At 37.6% G+C, this 20,413-nt stretch overlaps 1 protein-coding gene across 6 annotated transcripts in view; it reads left to right on the top strand.

Annotated features, from left to right (window-relative positions):
* Window positions 1-20,413, top strand: part of Nf1 (neurofibromin 1) — a 262,777-nt gene that overhangs the window by 84,981 nt on the left and 157,383 nt on the right. For 5 of the 6 annotated variants that reach the window (XM_075991447.1, XM_075991442.1, XM_075991444.1 and 2 more), the window contains 5 exons: window positions 7,185-7,319; window positions 9,592-9,705; window positions 14,873-14,952; window positions 17,714-17,837; window positions 20,252-20,413. In XM_075991447.1, the coding sequence (XP_075847562.1) occupies window positions 7,185-7,319; window positions 9,592-9,705; window positions 14,873-14,952; window positions 17,714-17,837; window positions 20,252-20,413 (615 nt within the window). The remainder of the gene's footprint in view (window positions 1-7,184; window positions 7,320-9,591; window positions 9,706-14,872; window positions 14,953-17,713; window positions 17,838-20,251) is intronic. The other variant, XM_075991443.1, reaches the window with a different exon arrangement.

Here is a 20,413-nt window from a genome sequence, read left to right as displayed (position 1 = left end):
ATGTTTCTAAGGACTGTTTTAAATATTGCTTTTGGTTATGGGAACTAGCTGTTTTCATATGAGTACTTTACCCATGTTTCCGGGTTTTTTTTTTTACTTTAGTAATATTTTAAATTTTTGAAATATTTGTCTCATCCATGATAATTTATATTTTAAAACTAGAAATATGATTAAATAAAATTAAAGTGTGAAGTTTTTTTATTTTTGTTGTAGATGGGATCTTGGCATAGATGTTTCTTAGCATGCCTGTAAGTCAGTCTCATAGTCATGAATTAGCTGTGGTTTTGGTTCCTAATTAACTACCCGATCCTCTGACTTAGAAATTTCTTGCCTGGCACAGCTGACTGTCTTTTACTAACATGTAGCACATGTGTCAGTTTAGCACAAGTGAAGGTTTTTGTTTGTTTGTTTACATTTCTTCTTAAACTGTTTGTTAAGCAGCAAATTATTCTGGACTCTATGTAGACTACTAATGGCCATTAAATTAAAAGAAGTATTTGAAATTTCTCAAATCTTAGATTTCCTACAAGTCAATTATACTGCAGAACAATATCTAGATGTTAGTACCTGACATTAAACTAAAAATTACTTAAAAGGTGATTACTAACCAGAGAAAAGTTTTCTATCAACTGATTGTTCTTGGATTGTATGGTTCCTGTGCAAGAGCGGCATCATACACAGTTATATCATAGTAAATTTGTTCAGTGAAGGTTTCACATTCATTCAGGTTAGACTTTGAAAAAACACACACACACAGAGCTAGAGTTACTTACTCTCACTCTACTACACACACACACTCATATCTACTTTAATAAGAGCAAACATTACACAGAACTTACTAAATACATCTGATAAACATTTGCTTTAGTGTTGTAGAGTTTGAGTATTTTATTTCTTAAACATTTGAAAATTAAGACCTGTGTATCGTGGGATGTCTCATCTGGTAGTGGTTAACTGAAAGAAAATCATCTGTCTGCGGAGATGTTTGTCATGGCCAAATAAAGACTGCACAGTCTGCTGCTGCTGTATCTGTCTGTGCTCACTGCAGTTACCAGGTCAAAAGCAGAGTCTTTTTGTGATGTTATAAGACTAGAGAGAAGACAGAATGACACCGAATCCAGGATGTAATTGTTGGGATTATTTTATTTTTAATTTCTTTTAACTTTTATGGGCATTATTTTGCCTATATGTATGTCTTTGTGATGGTATCAGATCTTGGAGTTACAGACGGTTGTGAGCCACCATTTGGGTACTGGGAATTGAACCCAGGTCCCCTGGAGTCAGTACTTTTTTTTAAAATTTATTTATTTATTAAAGATTTCTGCCTCCTCCCCCTCCACCGATTAAGTCCCCCTCCCTCATCAGGCTGAAGAGCAATCAGGGTTCCCTGACCTGTGGGAAGTCCAAGGACCACCCACCTCCATCCAGGTCTGGTAAGGTGAGCATCCAAACTGCCTAGGCTCCCACAAAGCCAGTACGTGCAGTAGGATCAAAAACCCATTGGCATTGTTCTTGAGTTCTCAGTAGTCCTCATTGTCCACTATGTTCAGCAAGTCTAGTTTTATCCCATGCTTTTTCAGACCCAGGCCAGCTGGCCTTAGTGGGTTCCCGATAGAATATCCCCATTGTCTCAGTGTGTGGGTGCACCCCTCGCGGTCCTGAGTTCCTTGCTCGTGCTCTCTCTCCTGCTCCTGATTTGGACCTTGAGATTTCAGTCCAGTGCTCCAATGTGGGTCTCTGTCTCTGTCTCCTTTCATCGCCTGATGAAGGTTAATATTCAGGAGGATGCCTATATGTTTGTCTTTGGATTCACCTTCTTATTTAGCTTTTTCTAGGATCGTGAATTATAGGCTCAATGTCCTTTATTTATGGCTAGAAACCAAATATGAGTGAGTACATCCCATGTTCCTCTTTTTGGGTCTGGCTTACCTCACTTAGGATAGTGTTTTCTATTTTCATCCATTTGTATGCAAAATTCAAGAAGTCCTTGTTTTTTACTGCTGAGTAGTACTCTAATATGTATATATTCCATACTTTCTTCATCCATTCTTCATTGAAGGGCATCTAGGTTGTTTCCAGGTTCTGGCTATTACAAACAATGCTGCTATGAACATAGTTGAGCATATACTTTTGTTGTATGATAGGGCCTCTCTTGGGTATATTCCCAAGAGTGGTATTGCTGGGTCCAGGGGTAGGTTGATTCCGAATTTCCTGAGAAACCGCCACACTGCTTTCCAGAGTGGTTGTACAAGTTTGCATTTCCACCAGCAATGGATGAGTGTACCCCTTTCTCCACAACCTTTCCAGCAAAGGCTATCATTGGTGTTTTTTATTTTAGCCATTCTGACAGGTGTAAGATGGTATCTTAAAGTTGTCTTGATTTGCATTTCGCTGATTGCTAGGGAAGTTGAGCATGACCTTAAGTGTCTTTTGGCCATTTGAACTTCTTCTGTTGAGAATTCTCTGTTCAGCTCAGTGCCCCATTTTATAATTGGGTTGATTAGTCTTTTACAGTCTAATTTCTTGAGTTCTTTATATATTTTGGAGATCAGACCTTTGTCAGTTGCGGGGTTGGTGAAGATCTTCTCCCAGTAAGTGGGTTGCCTTTTTGTCTTAGTGACAGTGTCCTTTGCTTTACAGAAGCTTGTCAGTCTCAGGAGGTCCCATTTATTCAATGAGGCCCTTAATGTCTGTGCTGGTGGGGTTATACGTAGGAAGTGGTCTCCTGTGCCCATGTATTGTAGAGTACTTCCCACTTTCTCTTCTATCAGGTTCAGTGTGTTTAGACTGATATTGAGGTCTTTAATCTATTTGGACTTGAGTTTTGTGCATGGTGATAGATATGGATCTATTTTCATTCTTCTACAGATTGACATCCAGTTTTGCCAGCACAATTTGTTGAAGATGCTCTCTTTTTTCCATTGTTTACTTTTAGCTCCTTTATAAAAAATCAGGTGTTCATAGGTTTGTGGGTTAAAGTCAGGGTCTTCTATTCGATTCCATTGGTCGACTTCTCTGTTTTTATGCCAGTACCAAGCTGTTTTCAATACTGTAGCTCTGTAATAGAGTTTGAAGTCAGGGATGGTAATGCCTCCAGACGATCCTTTATTGTCTAAGATTGTTTTGGCTATCCTGGGTTTTTTGTTTTTCCATATAAAGTTGATTATTGTCTTCTCCAGATCTGTGAAGAATTTTGATGGGGATTGCATTGAATCTATAGATTGCTTTTGGTAGAATTGCCATTTTTACTATGTTGATCCTCCCAATCCAGGAGCAAGGGAGATCCTTCCAGTTTCTGGTGTCCTCTTCAATTTCTTTCTTCAAAGACTTAAAGTTCTTGTCAAATAGATCTTTCACTTCCTTGGTCAGAGTTACCCCAAGATATTTTATGCTATTTGTGGCTGTTGTGAAAGGTGATGCTTCTCTGATTTCCCTCTCTGCTTCCATATCCTTAGTGTATAGGAAGGCACCTGATTTTTTGGAGTTGATCTTGTATCCTGCCACATTACTAAAGGTGTTTATCAGCTGTAGAAGTTCTTTGGTAGAGTTTTTGGGGTCGCTTATGTATACTATCATATCATCTGCAAATAATGAAAGCTTAACTTCTTCTTTTCCAATATGAGTCCCCTTGATCCCCTTATGTTGTCTTATTGCTATTGCTAGAACTTCAAGCACTATATTGAAGAGGTATGGAGAGAGTGGACATCCTTGTCGTGTTCCTGATTTTAGTGGGATGGCTTTGAGTTTTTCTCCGTTTAATTTAATGTTAGCTGTTGGCTTGCTGTAAATAGCTTTTATTATATTTAGGTATGACCCTTGTATCCCTAATCTCTCCAAGACCTTTATCATAAAGGGGTGTTGAATTTTGTCGAATGCTTTTTCAGCATCTAATGAAATGATCCAACAATTCTCATAATTCTCTATTAGGTTTCTGTCTGATTGACCTGTCCATTGGAGAGAGAGGTGTATTGAAGTCTCCTACTACTAGTGTGTGTGGTTTGATGTCTGCCTTGAGTTTTAGTAATATTTCTTTTACATAAGTGGGTGCTTTTGTATTAGGGGCGTAGATATTCAGGATTGAGACTTCATCCTGATGAAATGTTCCTGTTATGAGTATAAAGTGTCCATCTCGATCTCTTGTAATTGATTTTAGTTTGAAGTCAGTTTTGTTAGAAATTAGTATGGCCACACCTGCTTTTTTCTTAGGACCATTTGCTTGAAAAACCTTTTCCCAACCCTTTACTCTGAGTAGATGCCTGTCTTTGTGGTTGAGATGTGTTTCTTGCCAACAGCAGAATGTTGGATCCTGTTTTCGTATCCAATCTCTTAGCCTGTGCCTTTTTATAGGTGAATTGAGACCATTAATATTAAGTGATATTAATGACCAGAGGTTGTTTACTATGGTTATTCTTATTGTTTTTGATAGTAGAGTTTGTGTGTCTCCCTTCTTTGAGTTGTGCTGGTGAAGGGTCGCTAGACGCCTGAGTTATTGTAGGCAGTGTTGGCTATGTTGGATTCCTTGGGTTGTGATTTTCCTTCTATTACTATCTGTAGTGCTGGATTTGTGGCTACGTATTTTTTAAATTTGTTCTTATCCTGGAATGTCTTGTTTTCTCCATTGATAGTGAACGATACCTTGTCTGGGTATAGTAGTTTGGGTTTGCATCCATGGTCTCTTAGTTTCTGCAGTACCTCTATCCAGAACCTTCTGGCTTTCATGGTTTCCATAGAGAAGTCGGGTGTAAGTCTGATTGGTTTACCTTTATAAGTTACTTGCCCTTTTTCCTTTGCAGCTCTTAATATTCTTTCTTTAATCTGTATATTTTGTGTTTTGATTATTATATGGCGAGGCGATGTTTTGTTTTTTTTTTTTTTGATCCAGTCTGTTTGGTTTTTCTGTATGCTTCTTGACTATTCAAGGGAATATCTTTCTTTATGTTGGGAAAGTTTTCTTCCATAATTTTATTAAAAAAGTTTTCTGGGCCTTTGAGCTGTGACTCTTCTTCTTCTATCCCTATTATTCTTAGGTTTGGTCTTTTTATTGTGTCCCATATTTCCTGAATGTTTTGTGATGAGAATTTGTTGGCTTGGCTGTTTTCTTTGATCAATGCATTTATTTTCTCTATGGTGTCTTCAGAATCTGAGATTCTTTCTTCTATCTCCTGTATTCTATTGATTATGCTTGTTTCTGTAGACTCTGCTCGTTGACCTAGATTTTCCATATTCAGCTGGTCCTCAGTTTGTGTTTTCTTCCTTGCTTCCATTTCAGTTTTCAATTCTTGAACTGTTTTCATTACCTGTTTGATCGTTTTTTCTTGGTTTCCCAGGGTATCATTTACGCATTTATTCACTTCTTCAAACTTTTTGTTATACTTTTCATCCATTTTTATAAGGGCGTTTTTTACATGTTGTTTAAGGGACTTTATTGCTTTCATAAAGTTAATTTTTTCCACTGTCTGTGTTAGGGTGTTCAAGTCCTTCTGTTGTAAGATCATTGGGTTCTGGTGTTTCCATGTTGTTTTTCAGAATGTTGGGTGAATTCTTGCCTTGGCGCCTGCCCATCTCCTCCTATCGATGCTATCTAATTGGGTTTTTTAAAACAGGAACAGGTTTTCCTGCTGTCCAGGGGTCCCCGCTTACAAAATGCCTTCTCTCCGTTTCCTGGGTCCCCCCGCTGGCCAAGATCTCTTTCGCCACTCAGAAGGGTCTTCAGGACCAGCCACCAAAACAGACTAACTCCCCCTGCCCTCTGCCCTGAGCTCCCTATCCAGCGCCCAAACAGGCTAAACTGGGCGATCCCACGGCCCCGCGGAAGGGAGGGGCAGTGAAGGAGTCCCCTGGGCGCAAGCTGGGATATGCCAGGGAGAGAGAGGTCGCAGTAGAGGAGGAGCAGCCCCAGCAGAGGGTACCAGCCCTCGCAGGCTAACTGGGGGGTTAAGGGGGTCGGAGAATGCCCTCACTCCGTTTACTGTGACCCGCCGCGGGCCAAGAACACTCTCCCCACTCAGGATGGTCTTCAGGGATAGGACCAGGCTCCCCGTTCGCCCGTGGACTTCGCCAATAAAAGGTCTACCACTCTGCAGGCCAGGCCCCCAAAAACCTACTTGATTTTGTTGTATTGTAGCGGTCTGCTCTCAGTGTGGGCTTCACTGTTTCATGCTTGGACTATCCTGCATCCGCCACTTCTGCACGCTCTGGAGTCAGTACTTTTTAACTGCTGAGCCATCTCTCCAGACCCTGCTTTTTTTTTTAATTGGCTGACATCCAGAATTAATTACTTTTTTTCCCCCTCCAGTTTTTCAAGGCAGGGTTTCTCTGTGTAACATTTCTGGCTTTACTAGATCTTGTTCTGTAGACCAGGCTGGCCTCGAACTCACTGAGATCCACCTGCCTCTGCCTCCCAGTGCTGGATCAAAGCATGAGCCATCATCACCCTGCCAGAATCAATGATTTAATCAGCCGTAGTATCTCTCTAACTGAACCACATTGTCACTAAAGAGTTCTGCTTTATGAATATTCTTAGACAAAAAGGCAAATACATGCATTCTATAACTTGAAAGAGGAAATCAGAACAAAAAATCAAGTTCACAACCAAAACTATAAACACAGAGTTTACCTACAAAAGTTCATCAATTGTAAAGAGTGTACTTTTACTTCTGTCTGAAAGTAGATGTTTAGCTCCTTTTTGCAGTATCCTGGAATTCATTGTAGTTTTTCATTTCTTTTACTACCGCCAAGAAGTGATTCATCTTACAACTGATAATGTTGCACAGTCTATTGGGGGTGTGTGTGTGTGTGATACATGCTTGCTAACTTGGGTTCCCCGGTATGTATATGTGTATAGATATGGGCCCAGTATTTTTCTCTTATGTTTTCATATTTTGAAATCCAGTTTTTTAAACCCAGGAACCAACTTGATATTATACCTTTAGTGTTTTAGATTTTAATTAAAGTTTACTAGATTATTATATAGAAGAATAATAAAAATGCTATAAAAACATTTTTTAAATGCAATGTTAAATTTATGCTTATTAACTTATGTTTCTACTAGTGTCCATTTGGTGGTATAAAATGTATCTGTTTTCAAAGCCTTTTAAATAATTTCTTCTATAAAATATAGCTATTATTTTGAATCTGATGTCTGATTCTCACTAAGGTGCTGTTATGTTTTGTTTTGTTACTAGAGTCTTACATTTAAAGAAAAAGTAACAAGCCTTAAATTTAAAGAAAAGCCTACAGACCTGGAAACAAGGAGCTATAAGTATCTTCTTTTGTCCATGGTGAAACTAATTCATGCAGATCCAAAGCTTTTGCTTTGTGTAAGTATTTTAATGAAATCCTTTGAAATTATTCCACTAATTTTGTTGAATTGAAAGGACAAAATCCTTTCTATTAGACATTGCCAAGAAAACTAATTTCCAGAGAGTCCCAATATAATCAGACCACATTTTCTAGTCTTTCCCTATTGAATGGACTTTTGTGTCATCGTTTGCCGTTGCATTATAGTCAGGCATGTTTTGGGGTCAGGTGGAACAAGGAGCTGTAAAAGCAGTATGCTCTCTATCTATACCACTCATTTTTTTCTATTACTAAGCAAGTTAGCTTTTATAGCTAGCTCCTTGTGTTCCTTCACCAGCCTTCTCTTATCTATATTAGAAAAGAAAGTAAAAATGAGAGTGGTTTTTCAATTATTGCCGTACCTCTGCTTTTTATTGCCTCAGATGATACTCTAGAGTCCTGAGAACATCATTTTGGTGCACAAAGTAATTAAGAAATAATCTAAATACTGTAACTAGCTGATAGTTACATGAAGGGATTAAATGCATAGGCTCTAGAGAAAGACTAATTAATTATTAGCTGGTGTTTTTCTTAACCTTGCATCTTAAGTTTTTCAGCTGAAATAGTAGGTAATAGTAGTTCCTACCACAGAGAGATCCTTAAGAAGAGTAAAATAGTATGTGTAAGAACAATTCCTGGCATGTAATAAGTGATAAGATTGGTTGCTGCTACTATTCATAAGAGACAGTTAATATTAACCTTAGTAATGTTTAAATAAAACAACTTGAATTGTTCATAGGATGACATGTTTAACTCTTGGGTTTTCCTAATCCTTGAAGAACACTGTCAAGCAACATTTGTTATTGCTGTACTCAGTGTCAGGCTTTTAAAATGCTTTGGTGCTTTACAGTTTTGCTGCTGTGCTCTTCAAATTACTAAAATATAGGCATTCATAACTAAATGCCTGTGGTTTCAAGAATTCTATGAGCCTCAAGTGTGTGTGTGTGAATATGTTCATGTGCACACATATGTTTTGCTTTTTGTTCTTTTTGAGACAAAAATCTTCCTGTGTATCCTGAGTTGGTCTTGAACTCGACATCCCTACTGGTATTACAGGACTTTATCATCTTGCCCCCACTCCTGAAATTTAAGAATATTTACACATGAGCTTTTTGACCTTTTGGAAAGTCCACCCAAATTTTGAGATTCTCATAGAATAGTTAGATCCTTGACTTGGAAAAATTCCATAAAATTTTTAAGTGGACTCTGAAATAATAATCCTTTTTCTCTTGTTTTCTCTGGTGTGTGGCATAAGTTATGCATCTCACTATGAATGTCACATAACACTAGGGGTGCATTGTTTACATGGCTGTAAGTTATGTTCAAGTAGGTTATTGTTTGAAGAACAAGGGTTGAATTGTTTGAGGGAAAAGAGTTCAAGTAAAGTTTTTTATTTTCCAAGAATTATGGAACTCCTTTTTGTTTTCCTTGGATGATTCTGGGGATTTAACCAGAGTCTAGCAGTCTTGTAATGCAGACAGGTATTCTACCACTGGCCTGACCCTGGCCTTTCTGGGGCTTTTGTTTTGTGTTTGGTGGAGTAGGGTAGATGGAGTTTTATTTGATAGGCAACTGTCACTACCTCTGGAAATTGCTTCTTTTACTGCCATCTAGTGGTTAAGTAACTTTACCTGGTAACCATAGGAAAATAAATTTTAAGCCTTCGTTAATAGGAGAAATATAAACACAGTCTCAATCATGGTATTTTAAAAAGTAATATGATTCTATCTTTGCTGGGATTTAAGGCACCACTACCTGACTTTAAAAAATTATATTTTTATTGAGTTACAATTCACATCGTATTAAAAAAACAGCATTTCATGATGAGGCTGTAGCCAGAGGTTCAATCCTTAGTCCTAACCCCCCCCCCCATTTGTTATTTCTAGAACATTTCAACACCGCTAAAGGAAACGGTAGCTATTTGCAGTTGGGCTTTACTTTGTGTCTCATAATCCTGCTAGTATGTTCTTTAAAAATTGAAGTTTGAGTCAGGCAGTAGTGGCGCATGCCTTTAATTCCAGCACTCAGGAGACAGAGGCTGACAGACTCTATGAGTTTGAAGCCAGCCTCGTTTACAGAGTGAGCTCCTGGATGGCCAATGCCACACAGAGAAATGCTGTCTCCAAAAGCGAGATAAAAATAAAGTTTGAAGGATGTAGGGAGATGACTCAGTGCCACATACACAGAGAGATACACATGCATATAAAAAAAAATAAATAAGATAAAAAATAGAGGTTGGTTTTTCTCTTGCAGAATCCAAGAAAACAGGGCCCTGAAACTCAAAGCAGTACAGCAGAATTAATTACAGGCCTTGTCCAACTGGTCCCTCAGTCACACATGCCAGAGATTGCTCAGGAAGCGATGGAGGTAAGGGGAAGTGAATTTTAGGTTCTTGAGAGAAAGATTGTAACTATCTCCATTCTTCTTTTTCTAGGAACTTTTTCAAGCAATTATTTGACTCTTTTATATGCTTCCTTTTAAAAAATTTATTTACTGAATTTTTAGACTGTGTGTGTGTATGTGCGCACGCTGTGCTTACAGAAGCCAAAAAAATAGTGTTGGAATTCCTGGAGCTAGAATTACAAACCATTGTGAGCCACCTGATGTGGTTGCTGTAATGTGCACTTGGGTCCTCTGCAAGAATCTTGTATACTTTTAATCCCTGAGCCCTGGAGCCATATCTCTAGTCCCTTTACTTACTTATTTGATGTTCTTTGGTGTATAGTTTCAGTGAGTGAAAAATGGATGTCTGTTCTGTAAAGGGCATGTTTATGTCTTTATGTTTTATAAGCTCCTGTGGAGGGGGACTCTATTTATTTGCTTTACATTATAGGTAGCAACAGCACAACATTGTACCAAGTATTTTTTTTAAGACTTATTTATTTTTATATAGTTATTTTTTTTGTATGGATGTTTTGTGTGCATGTATATTTATGTACTGTGTGTGTGAGTTGCCTGAGAATTCCAGAAGAGGGGAGTGGATTTGTTTTTTTGTTTTTGTTTTTAAATTGTTTGTGCATGTGGATGTCAGAAAAAATTCAGGTTTCTGTCCTTGGATGGCTACTATGTTTATCAGCTCTAGCCATCTCTCCAGCCCTTACAATTTCTTTACATTGATAGGCTTTGGGACAAGATTTGCCTATAGTTTCCTGTCCAGTATCTAAGTCCTGAAGTAATCCTCCATCTTTAGCCCTTGTACTAGCTGAAATTATACTTGTGTACCACAAGCTGTGCTGTATTTGGATTACACTGTATAAGAATTTTGGAAGTTTATGATTCCTTTATTCCTTAAATTTATTATTGTGTCTCTGTATGATGGAGTAAAGTGTGTGTACTTGCTGTAGTACCTGTCTGGAAGTCAGGGGGCAACCTTGTGGGGTTACTCTGCTTCCACTTTTGAATGGGTTCCAGGGATTGAATTGAGTGAGTTCTTCAGGCTTATGTAACAGGTACCTGATGAGCCAGAGGTAATTGATGAGAGATACTCAATGTTATTTCTAAGGGTTACTACAAACAATACTGTTAAAGTTGCTGTATCATTTTGTATTTTCATTAGCAGTATATTAGTGTTTTGGTATTTCTTCATCTAGCTGACACTTGTATTGTCTGATTTTAAAATTACAGTCAGCCTACTGTGTTAGCAAAGTTGACTTTTAAAAAATTATGTTTATAGTTGGATTTGATAACTTACGCCTTTAAACCCATCACTCAGGATTCAGAGGCAGGTAGATCTCTGAGATTGAGACCAGTTTGGTCTACAGAGTGAATTCTGACATAGCCAAGGCTACACAGAGAAACCCCACCTCAAAACAGCAACAAAATGAGATTCGCTTATTTATTGTGTGGGGGCGTGTACATACCACAGCATACATGTAGAGGTCAGAGGATAATTTGCAGGAGTTGGTTCTCTCCTTCCTTCATTGGGTCCCAGTGATCAAACTCAGGTTGTCAGGCTTGGCAGCCAGTGCACCTAAAAGTACATCTTTAATCTGAATAAAATTTACTGATATATAATTTACATATAGTAAGTAATCTAAGGCCTGGAATATATCTCTATTTGCCCCAGAAAGTTCCCTGTCTGCAGGTAGTACTCCTACCCTTGTCCACATGTACTGCTCTGATTCAGTCACTCCAGGTTAGTTCTGCATGTCTGTTTTTCATGAATAGAATTCATTAAATGTGATCTTACTTTATACCCCCCCTTAAATTAGGAAGTGGTTTTTATTATTTATTTTATATTCTTCTTTATTGTTGCACATGTTAGTTCCTTTTTCCTGATTGTTATGAATATTTCACTCATTCATTAATAGACAGCATCCATTACTACTGAACATTAGCCTTGTATTCCTTTGCAGTCCTCATCCTGTCTCATCCCTTGTCTACCCCTTGCCTCCATTTTAATTATTGATTTGTTTTGTTACTGTAGATTAGGAATAAAAGTTCTTATCTGTAGTTCAGCATAATTGTTGGAGCTGTATTGTATTAAGTAGTTGGTATTTTTTAAGGGTCATCCTATTTTGTTCTCTTTAATGTCCAATTATATGAATATAGCATTGTTTGTTTACTCATTTGTCTGTTGATGATCATTTGTGTTTTTGCTTTTGGCTGTTTAGAGATCAAACTTTTGCTGGAAGTGGTGGTACAAGCCTTCAATCCCAGCATACTAGGAGGCCGAGACAGGCCGATCTCTGTGACTTTGTTGACAGCCTGGTCTACGTGGAAAGTTCTAAACCAACCAGTGCTGTTATAGATTAAGACCTTGTTATCTAAATGATGAAGATAATGAAAAAGAAGATAAAAAGAGAAAAATGATTGGTTCTAGGTTCACTTATATATAAATTTAAGATGTGAAAAGAATTTTTTCATTTTTTTGAGTAAATTCCAACCATTGGGAAAACAGACAAACATACAAGCAAAACAAAAGCAAAATAACAGCCTGATTTACATAGAGTATTCAAGGACACTAAGGGCTACATAGGAAGACCCTGTCTAAAAATAAAATGAGTTACTGATGAGTGCAAAAACCGGATGAATCTCACAGGCATGATATTAGATGAAAATAATCAAATACAAAGAGTATACTGTTAATTTCCCTTACATAGAGACTAAAAACAAGCAAAACAGTTTGGCAATGATGTTCAGAACAGTGGCTGCTTTTACAAAGAGCTGATGCCTAGGAGATGAGTTCTGAAGGGCTTCCTGGTGTTGGCAGTGTAGAGCAGGTAGAGGTGGAAATTCTCTGAGCTCTTCTCTCCAGATTATGTCTGTACCTACATCCCTTGTGCTTCAGGCTAGAAATATTTGAAACGTTTGCCTAGAACATTTGTGCATTCCTTGTACACGCATTTGCTGTGTGTGTGTGGGGGGGGGGGTCAGCCTAGTAACTTGTTGGGAGCAAAATCCCCTGATCTGAGTGCCTACAGATGCTCTGAGCACGAGACCTTTGTTTCTGGTGGGTTTGGCTGGGACGTGGCTATCTCTATATAATCTGCCCCTGAACACAATAAAGGGGGCATTCTTGGGGAATTCAAGGATGACCCGTGTCACTGTCTCTCTATCTGTGTGTGTCTTTGTATTTTAACCTCCAGCCCCTTGCCTGAAGCTTGGGAACCTGGGTGCCAGCGCACAGAGTGCAGACACGGGGGCCCATTGCATGGCAGTAACTGATATATTGCTTGTACTCTTTTGGAGGCTCTATTCAAATATTTTGATTGCTTTCACCTAAATAATTAGTTCTTCCTTTTTTTCCTTATGTATATTATGTATAATTCAAGGTTAAAAAAAACAGAAAAATACACATACTGTTTTAATAGTATAAGGAGGACTTTAATTATTCATTAATAAGAGAATGGATTAACATTTAGGAGTGGTATTTCAATTTGGTATTTTATTAAACATCCATTAAAGTCTGTCTGAGTCATTAAGCAATATTCGAAAATATTTGTGAAACATTAGATTAGTGTAATGTGTTTGCAGCTCTGTTGAAGCAGTCAGTCATGAAGTAGTCAGTCATTGTTTTCATCAACAATGAACCACATATATTAAGGTGTTTCCCAACAAATTATATTATCTAATCACCCCATAGCCATCTTAGTTTATGCCAGTATTTTCTGTGATACTGGCATGATGACAGATTACCTTTGAGGCTCTTCTCAGGGTTTATCTATGTCAAGTGACACATGGCAGTATGGAAAATTAAAACAGGAGGACATGAAAAGGAATATAATCTCATTGAAATGGTAAAAGGTCAATAAATTTTTGTTCCCATTAATCAAAAATTTTTATTAAGTAGAGAATATGTCACCTAAGAAATCCCCAAACACCTATATCTTATTCCAGGCCAAACCATTTTATACTACAGACTTAAAATTGGGATTCGGGGTCCAGCTTCTGACTGATGCTCTTTATACTATAATATTGCTTCTCCCCTTATACTGCATGTATAATGCACATCGGAAACACAGATGTGATTTGGTAGCTTAACACCCCCTAAAAGAAAACCTTAGTATGCCTTATTTTCTTTACATATAAGACACTTCCCCCAAGTTCCCATAATAGAGAGCCAGAAACTCTGAAGCACAGAGCCCATAGGATTGCTCCTCGTTGCCTTTTATCTTTCCAGTTGTCACATGTATTTGTTTGCAAAGTTTAAATAGAATAAGAGAAAGTGAGTGCTTTAATTTCCCAATCAAATCTGTGCCACTGTTGTCAAAAACAGAAAATCCTAAAGTATTAATAATTGTACCAAGTGTTTATATAATAATGGTAAAACTGAATTTTAATTTGTGTTACTGTTTTTAAAGTGGAGACTATAAGTTACTTGTTTGTTTCAAATAACATTTCATTGATGTTTTAGTAAAAAGAGAATAAAGCACCCATATGTATGTCGACCACCGACTGAATGTACAGAGCTCAATAGAAGTTGCTATGAAATGGGGAAATAGACTTGTAATCTAGGTTGTGCAGGTTTGAACGAAGAGTCTTTGATGGTTTTAATTTATGAAATAGCATATTTATATGGTAATCACTTATTTAAAATAAGTTATTTAAGACCTGTTGGTACTACTCATGAAATACTTCAGAAATAAACTGGTGCTAGATACAAAGATTGCTTTGCTTGCCCCTCTATTAATTTTAGGAAATGACTTTTCTAACCAAAAAGTGTGTGACAACCAAGCTAATTTCTGCTGTGTTTCATTGTTTATGTTAATTTTAGGGGAGAGCATTTTGTTCTAGAGTTATTACTTATTAAAATCATGTTTATTTCTTAAAGTAGTTTGTGTATACATCTTGGTTCTGATTCATTCACATGTGTGTATGTCGCTTATGGTTGAGAATGATGGGGCACAGGGAGTTAGCTCTGAGTTTATGCTGCTCTGGAGAATTGTGTTCTTCAGATTTGCCCTCAGAGAGGTGGTTTTCTCAGCCTCTCAAAGCTACGATTACACAGCCTAATTTGTTAGCATTTGCAGAATAATTACTTAGTGTCAGTTTTCTAACAAGTTCTCAGTGAACTCTCTCCTTTAAATTTCAGGCCTTGCTGGTACTTCATCAGTTAGATAGCATCGATTTGTGGAACCCCGATGCCCCTGTAGAGACATTTTGGGAAATTAGGTATATGTACTTTCAAATTTTAATTCAGCTTAAAGTTTTAACTTTGTATTTTGTCTTTGGATATTAGATTTATAGTATTTAGTTTATTGTGATATTTATTCAGTTATACCTATAGATATTTTATGATTTTTGTATTTTATTTGGATTGAAAATATTAAGATCCTTAACTGTCATAAAATATCACATATGCACAAAGCAAAAGTTTTTAGATGGTGTTAAATTTTATCTCCCTGCTATAAGCTCTGCTATGTCATGTATTATTCTCTGTCATGTACCTCTACTCAGTTAACAATTGTGTTTGTTTTTTTGAGATAGGATTTTTTTGGGGGCGTGGGGGTGGAGAGTGGTTCAAGACAGGGTTTCTCTGTAGCTTTGGACCCAGCCCTGGAACTTTCTCTGTAGACCAGGCTAGTCTTGAACTCACAGAGACCCACCTGCCTCTGCCTCCTGAGTGCTGGGATTAAAGTTGTGCGCCACCACTGCCTGGTGATTTTTCAAGATAGGGTTTGACTATGTAGTCTTAGCTAGCCTGAAACTCTCTATGTTGATCAGGATGGCCTGGAATCATAGAGATCCATCTGCCTCTGCCTCTAGAGTGCTGGGTCTAAAGGTATGTTCTACCATGCCTGGCTACAATTAGATTTTTTCTAATTAATTAATTGTATGATTAATTTTAATTTTTTTGTTTTTTGCTTTTTGTTTTTTTTCGAGGCAGGGTTTCTCTGTGGTTTTGGAGCCTGTCCTGGAACTAGCTCTTGTAGACCAGGCTGGTCTCGAACTCACAGAGATCCGCCTGCCTCTGCCTCCTGAGTGCTGGGATTAAAGGCATGAGCCACCACCACCCGGCTGATTAATTTTAATTTTATGTTCTTTGATGTTTTGCTTATATGTATGTCTTTGTGAGGGTGTCAGATCTTGGAGTTACAGATAGTTGTTAGCTACCATGTGGGTGCTGGGAATTGAACCCAGGTCTTCTGGAAGTACAATCAGTGCTCTTAACCATCTCTCCAATCCCCTATAGTTGTAGTTTTAAATAGATTTTTAGCATTTAAGTCTAAAGTGTTAACATTTTATAATGTTGTTTTTAGTTTTTAAAGCTCTTGTTCTTAAAATAAGGCACATAGTTCAGTATGAGCTCCTGATGAGCAGGCAAGAAGTGTGGGTTCAGTCCCCAGCACTGAAAGGTGGGGGAACTGATGATTTTGTTGAATAAGTTAAAAACAGGCATATTAGTAAAATATATATACACACACATACATTCACACACAACATACACACACACACACATATATAAACTGAATAGATAGCTGTCTTTTTTAAAAAATATTTATTTATTAAGTATACAATATTCTGTCCGCATATATGCCTGCAGGCTAGAAGAGGTACCAGATCTCATTACAGATGGTTGTGAGCCACCATGTGGTTGCTGGGAATTGAACTCAGGACCTTTGTAAGAGCAGGCAATGCTCTTAACCGCTGAGCCATCTCGCCAGCCCCAGATAGCTGTCTTTTAATGAGCATTTACATCTCTAGGAAGATGTAAATCTCAGGTTTTGTTGTCTCATCATAGACTTGAGGGTACTAAGTCACTTGGAAGTGAATTTAAAACCTAACTCTAATAATGATATAATCACTGTAGCCATGTATAATTAACTTTTAATTTAACGCATTATAAAAGAAAAAACTTAAATTTTGATGTATTTTATTTAACTTGATATATATATATAAATATTTTAACATATAATTAATTAGAAAAAAATTCTATATTTTTGTTTTCATTAAGTCTTCAAAATTTGTAGTGTGGGGGCTGGAGAGATGGCTTAGAGGTTAAGAGCACTGACTATTCTTCTGGAGGTCCTGAGTTCAATTTCCAGCAACCACATCCATCTTAAATGAGATCTGGTGTCCTCTTCTGCCAGGAATGCATGTAGAAACACTGTGTGCATAATCAATAAATAAAACTTTAAAAAAATAGAACACTGGACTTTATTCCAGAGGTCTTGGATTCAGTTTAAAAAAAATGTAGTGTCTCACAGAGCACACCTCAATTTCGACAAGCTTCATTTAGAGTGTTCAAGTAGTCATGTAGGTGGTTAGTAGCTAAATTATTAGACAGTACAATTCTAGTATAGCCTAGAGAACAAACCAGCAAACTTGTTCTCTAGAGGGTGGGAAATAGGTCAGGCTTTTTAGCTCCTATTCTAACTATGCACTTTTACTTTTGGAGCAAGGAAACAGTTATAGACCACATGAGAATGAAGGAGTGTAGTTCTGTTCCACTGAAACTCTTTATGGACATTGGTGGGGTGGGTTTGTCCTGCAGGCAGTTCTTTCAGACCCTGGCTCTCAACTCTTGTATTTCTTCACAGTCTTTACTGTGCATGTGAATTTATGATTTCTTCTTACCTGCCACTGCAAGGATGGAATTCTTTTTAATTTGTTGTATTAATATTTGGATAAAACCCATGAACAAGGGAAAACAAGCCTCTAAATTTACATCTATTATGAAATAATGCCATTCTATGTATGAATTTCTTCGCAGTCTTTACTGTGCATGTGAATTTATGATTTCTTCTTACCTGCCACTGCAAGGATGGAATTCTTTTTAATTTGTTGTTATTAATATTTGGATAAAACCCATGAACAAGGGAAAACAAGCCTCTAAATTTACATCTATTATGAAATAATGCCATTCTATGTATGATTATGTCTATATTAGATTCTTGATGATTCTGTAACAATGAACTTTATGTTACTGCAGTTCACAAATGCTTTTTTTCATCTGCAAGAAATTAACTAGCCATCAAATGCTTAGTAGCACAGAAATTCTCAAGTGGTTACGGGAAATTCTGATCTGCAGGAATAAATTTCTTCTTAAAAATAAGGTAAGCAGAGTGACATTTCTTATATTGGAAATATTTGAATATTAAGGAGATGTGTTAATTTCCTTTTGTTAAACATGATAAACATCATGACCAAAACTTGGGGGATTTGGCTTACATGTCTTGATGACAGTCCATCATTGGGGGAAGCCAAGACATGGACTAAAGCAGAGGCCATGGAAGAATGCTGCTTATTGGTTCTTTGTGGCTTGTTCATTATATAACCCAAGACTACTGGGTAGCAACTTCCCCTAGTAGGTTGAACCCTCACTTATCAATTGTTAAGCAAGAAAGTGCCCCACAGACTTGTCCACAGGCCACTTCCATCGTTTGTTTGTTTGTTTTTGTTTGGTTTTTATCTTTGTTTGTTTTTCAAGGCAGGATTTCTCTGTCTGCTTTTGGTTGTCCTAGAACTCTGAGTACAAGGCCAGCCTGTCTTGTACTCACTGAGATCCAACTGACTCTGCCTCTTCAGTGGTGAGATTAAAACCCACCATGCCTGGTTTAGAGGCATATTCTTAATTAAGGTTTTCTCTTCTAAGATTACTCTAGTTTGTGCCAAGGTAACAAAAAGCTAACCAGTACAGAACCAATTTAGAAGTTTTTATTAGCTAAGTTTTATTCCACTTCATCTTCTCCCTCAGTGAAGCCCTTAAAAGAGCTGAACCTGGTAGTTCAGCATTTCAGTATTCTAGACTCTGACCTCATAATCTCAGTGTTAATGAATTCTGGTTAAATTAAGTAGGCTCTGGGTTAGTCCTGTGAAGACTGGTGGCTACTATAATCACAGAAGGCTCAAAGAATCTCTTTTCTCTGCATTCATAAGTCCACACATATCAGATTACTTGACTTTTAGGCTTAAGCTAGTCCAGGAAGTAATCTTTTGAAGAGCTAAAGCGTAAAGGTTCTTAATCTTTGTTTAATTTGTATGCCCCCCCATCAAAGGTTTTTTTTCTTTTAGCTGGGTATGGTTGCACATGCCTGTAATTCTAGTACTGTTGAGGCCTGAATGAGTTGAAGGCCAGCCTGAACTGCATAATGGATTCTAGGCCAACCTGAACTACTACACATTTGGATCTTGCTTCAAACAAGACCAGGAGATGTAGTACCTTAATGGTAGAAAACTCTAGTACTATAGGATGATTTCATCTTAATGGTAGAGAACTCTAGTACTATAGGATGATTTCGTCTTAATGGTAGAGAACTCTAGTACTATAGGATGATTTCGTCTTAATGGTAGAGAACTCTAGTACTATAGGATGATTTCGTCTTTTGGAAAGATGAGGAATCTTTTAATTGGAATAAAATTTTTTGATCTTGAACTGTTGAAACATATTGAAGTTCTGGGGGATAGGAAAGAACCTTACATTTCTTTAACATGATAGAACTTAAATGTATTCCAATGATAAGATATTAAAATTAAGAATTTTTTGTGGGGGCTGGAGAGATGACTTATTGGTTTAGAGCACCTGCTGCTCTTCCAGAGGACCAGATTTGATATTCCTAGCACCCATATGGCAACTCAGAACTCATAACAAGGCAGGGTGTGTAACAACCTGCCTCTCTAGACACATGGCATATAAACAAAAATGTAGGCAAAATACCCCCCCACCCCGACACACACACACAAAATGGAAGGAAAAAAGAAATGAGAAGAAATTTTTATGCTGGCTTTGGTCTAACAGTCAGTGTTAGTAACCTAGTAGTGGATCAAAAGTTCTCAGTTAAGGACTTGAGAAATAGTTCATCAGTTAAGAGTAGTCATAGGAACCAGGATTCAGACCCAAGCACCCAAGTAACAAGCCAGGTAGGTATCCATGTATGATATAATCTCAGCTCCTAGAATGTGGAAACTTGTAGATCCTTGGGGCTTGCTGGCTTCCATCATTGCTGAGAAATAACCCCCAAGGTCAAGGACAGACCCTGCCTCAGAGGAATAGATGGAACATGATAGAAAAGGTCACCTGACACCCATTACATGTAATATACACTCTCACATATATACACACACGAAAATATAAACACTATTTACCAGAAAATTGAATATAGAATAATTGCGTAATTCTACTACTGGATGCATGGGGGTGTCAAGTTCTGTGGCTGCTCAAATCAATGTTGTAATGCACTCAGCGTATAACTTTATCTTAAAAAGTAAAGTTCTAATTATCCTGACAAGGCAGAATTGTTGTCTGTAATTCATAGAGTATTATAGTTTTCTTGCAGTAGACTTTATTTCACTAAGCGTTTTGTGTTGGAGAATAGACAGGAGAGAGGCATTTGAAAGAAAGACTTTGCACAAAGTTATTTATTGCAGCGGGTGGATGAATACTTCAAGATGAAGCATTGGGGTCAGCCCACACTGAGCCCTTTTCTTTCCTGAAACCAGTGCTTCAGTGGGACTTACTTCTTTTTCCTAGCAGGCGGATAGAAGTTCCTGTCACTTTCTCTTCCTTTGTGGAGTAGGATGTGATGTTCCTGCTAGTGGAAATAGCTCTCAGATGTCAATGGATCATGATGAGTTACTGCGGACCTGTGCTCCTGGAGCATCTCTGCGGAAAGGAAAAGGGAATTCCTCCATG

This window comes from Microtus pennsylvanicus, chromosome 11 (assembly GCF_037038515.1).
Source record: "Microtus pennsylvanicus isolate mMicPen1 chromosome 11, mMicPen1.hap1, whole genome shotgun sequence".
NCBI lineage: Eukaryota > Metazoa > Chordata > Mammalia > Rodentia > Cricetidae > Microtus > Microtus pennsylvanicus.
This window is presented reverse-complemented; position numbering and strand designations above follow the sequence as displayed.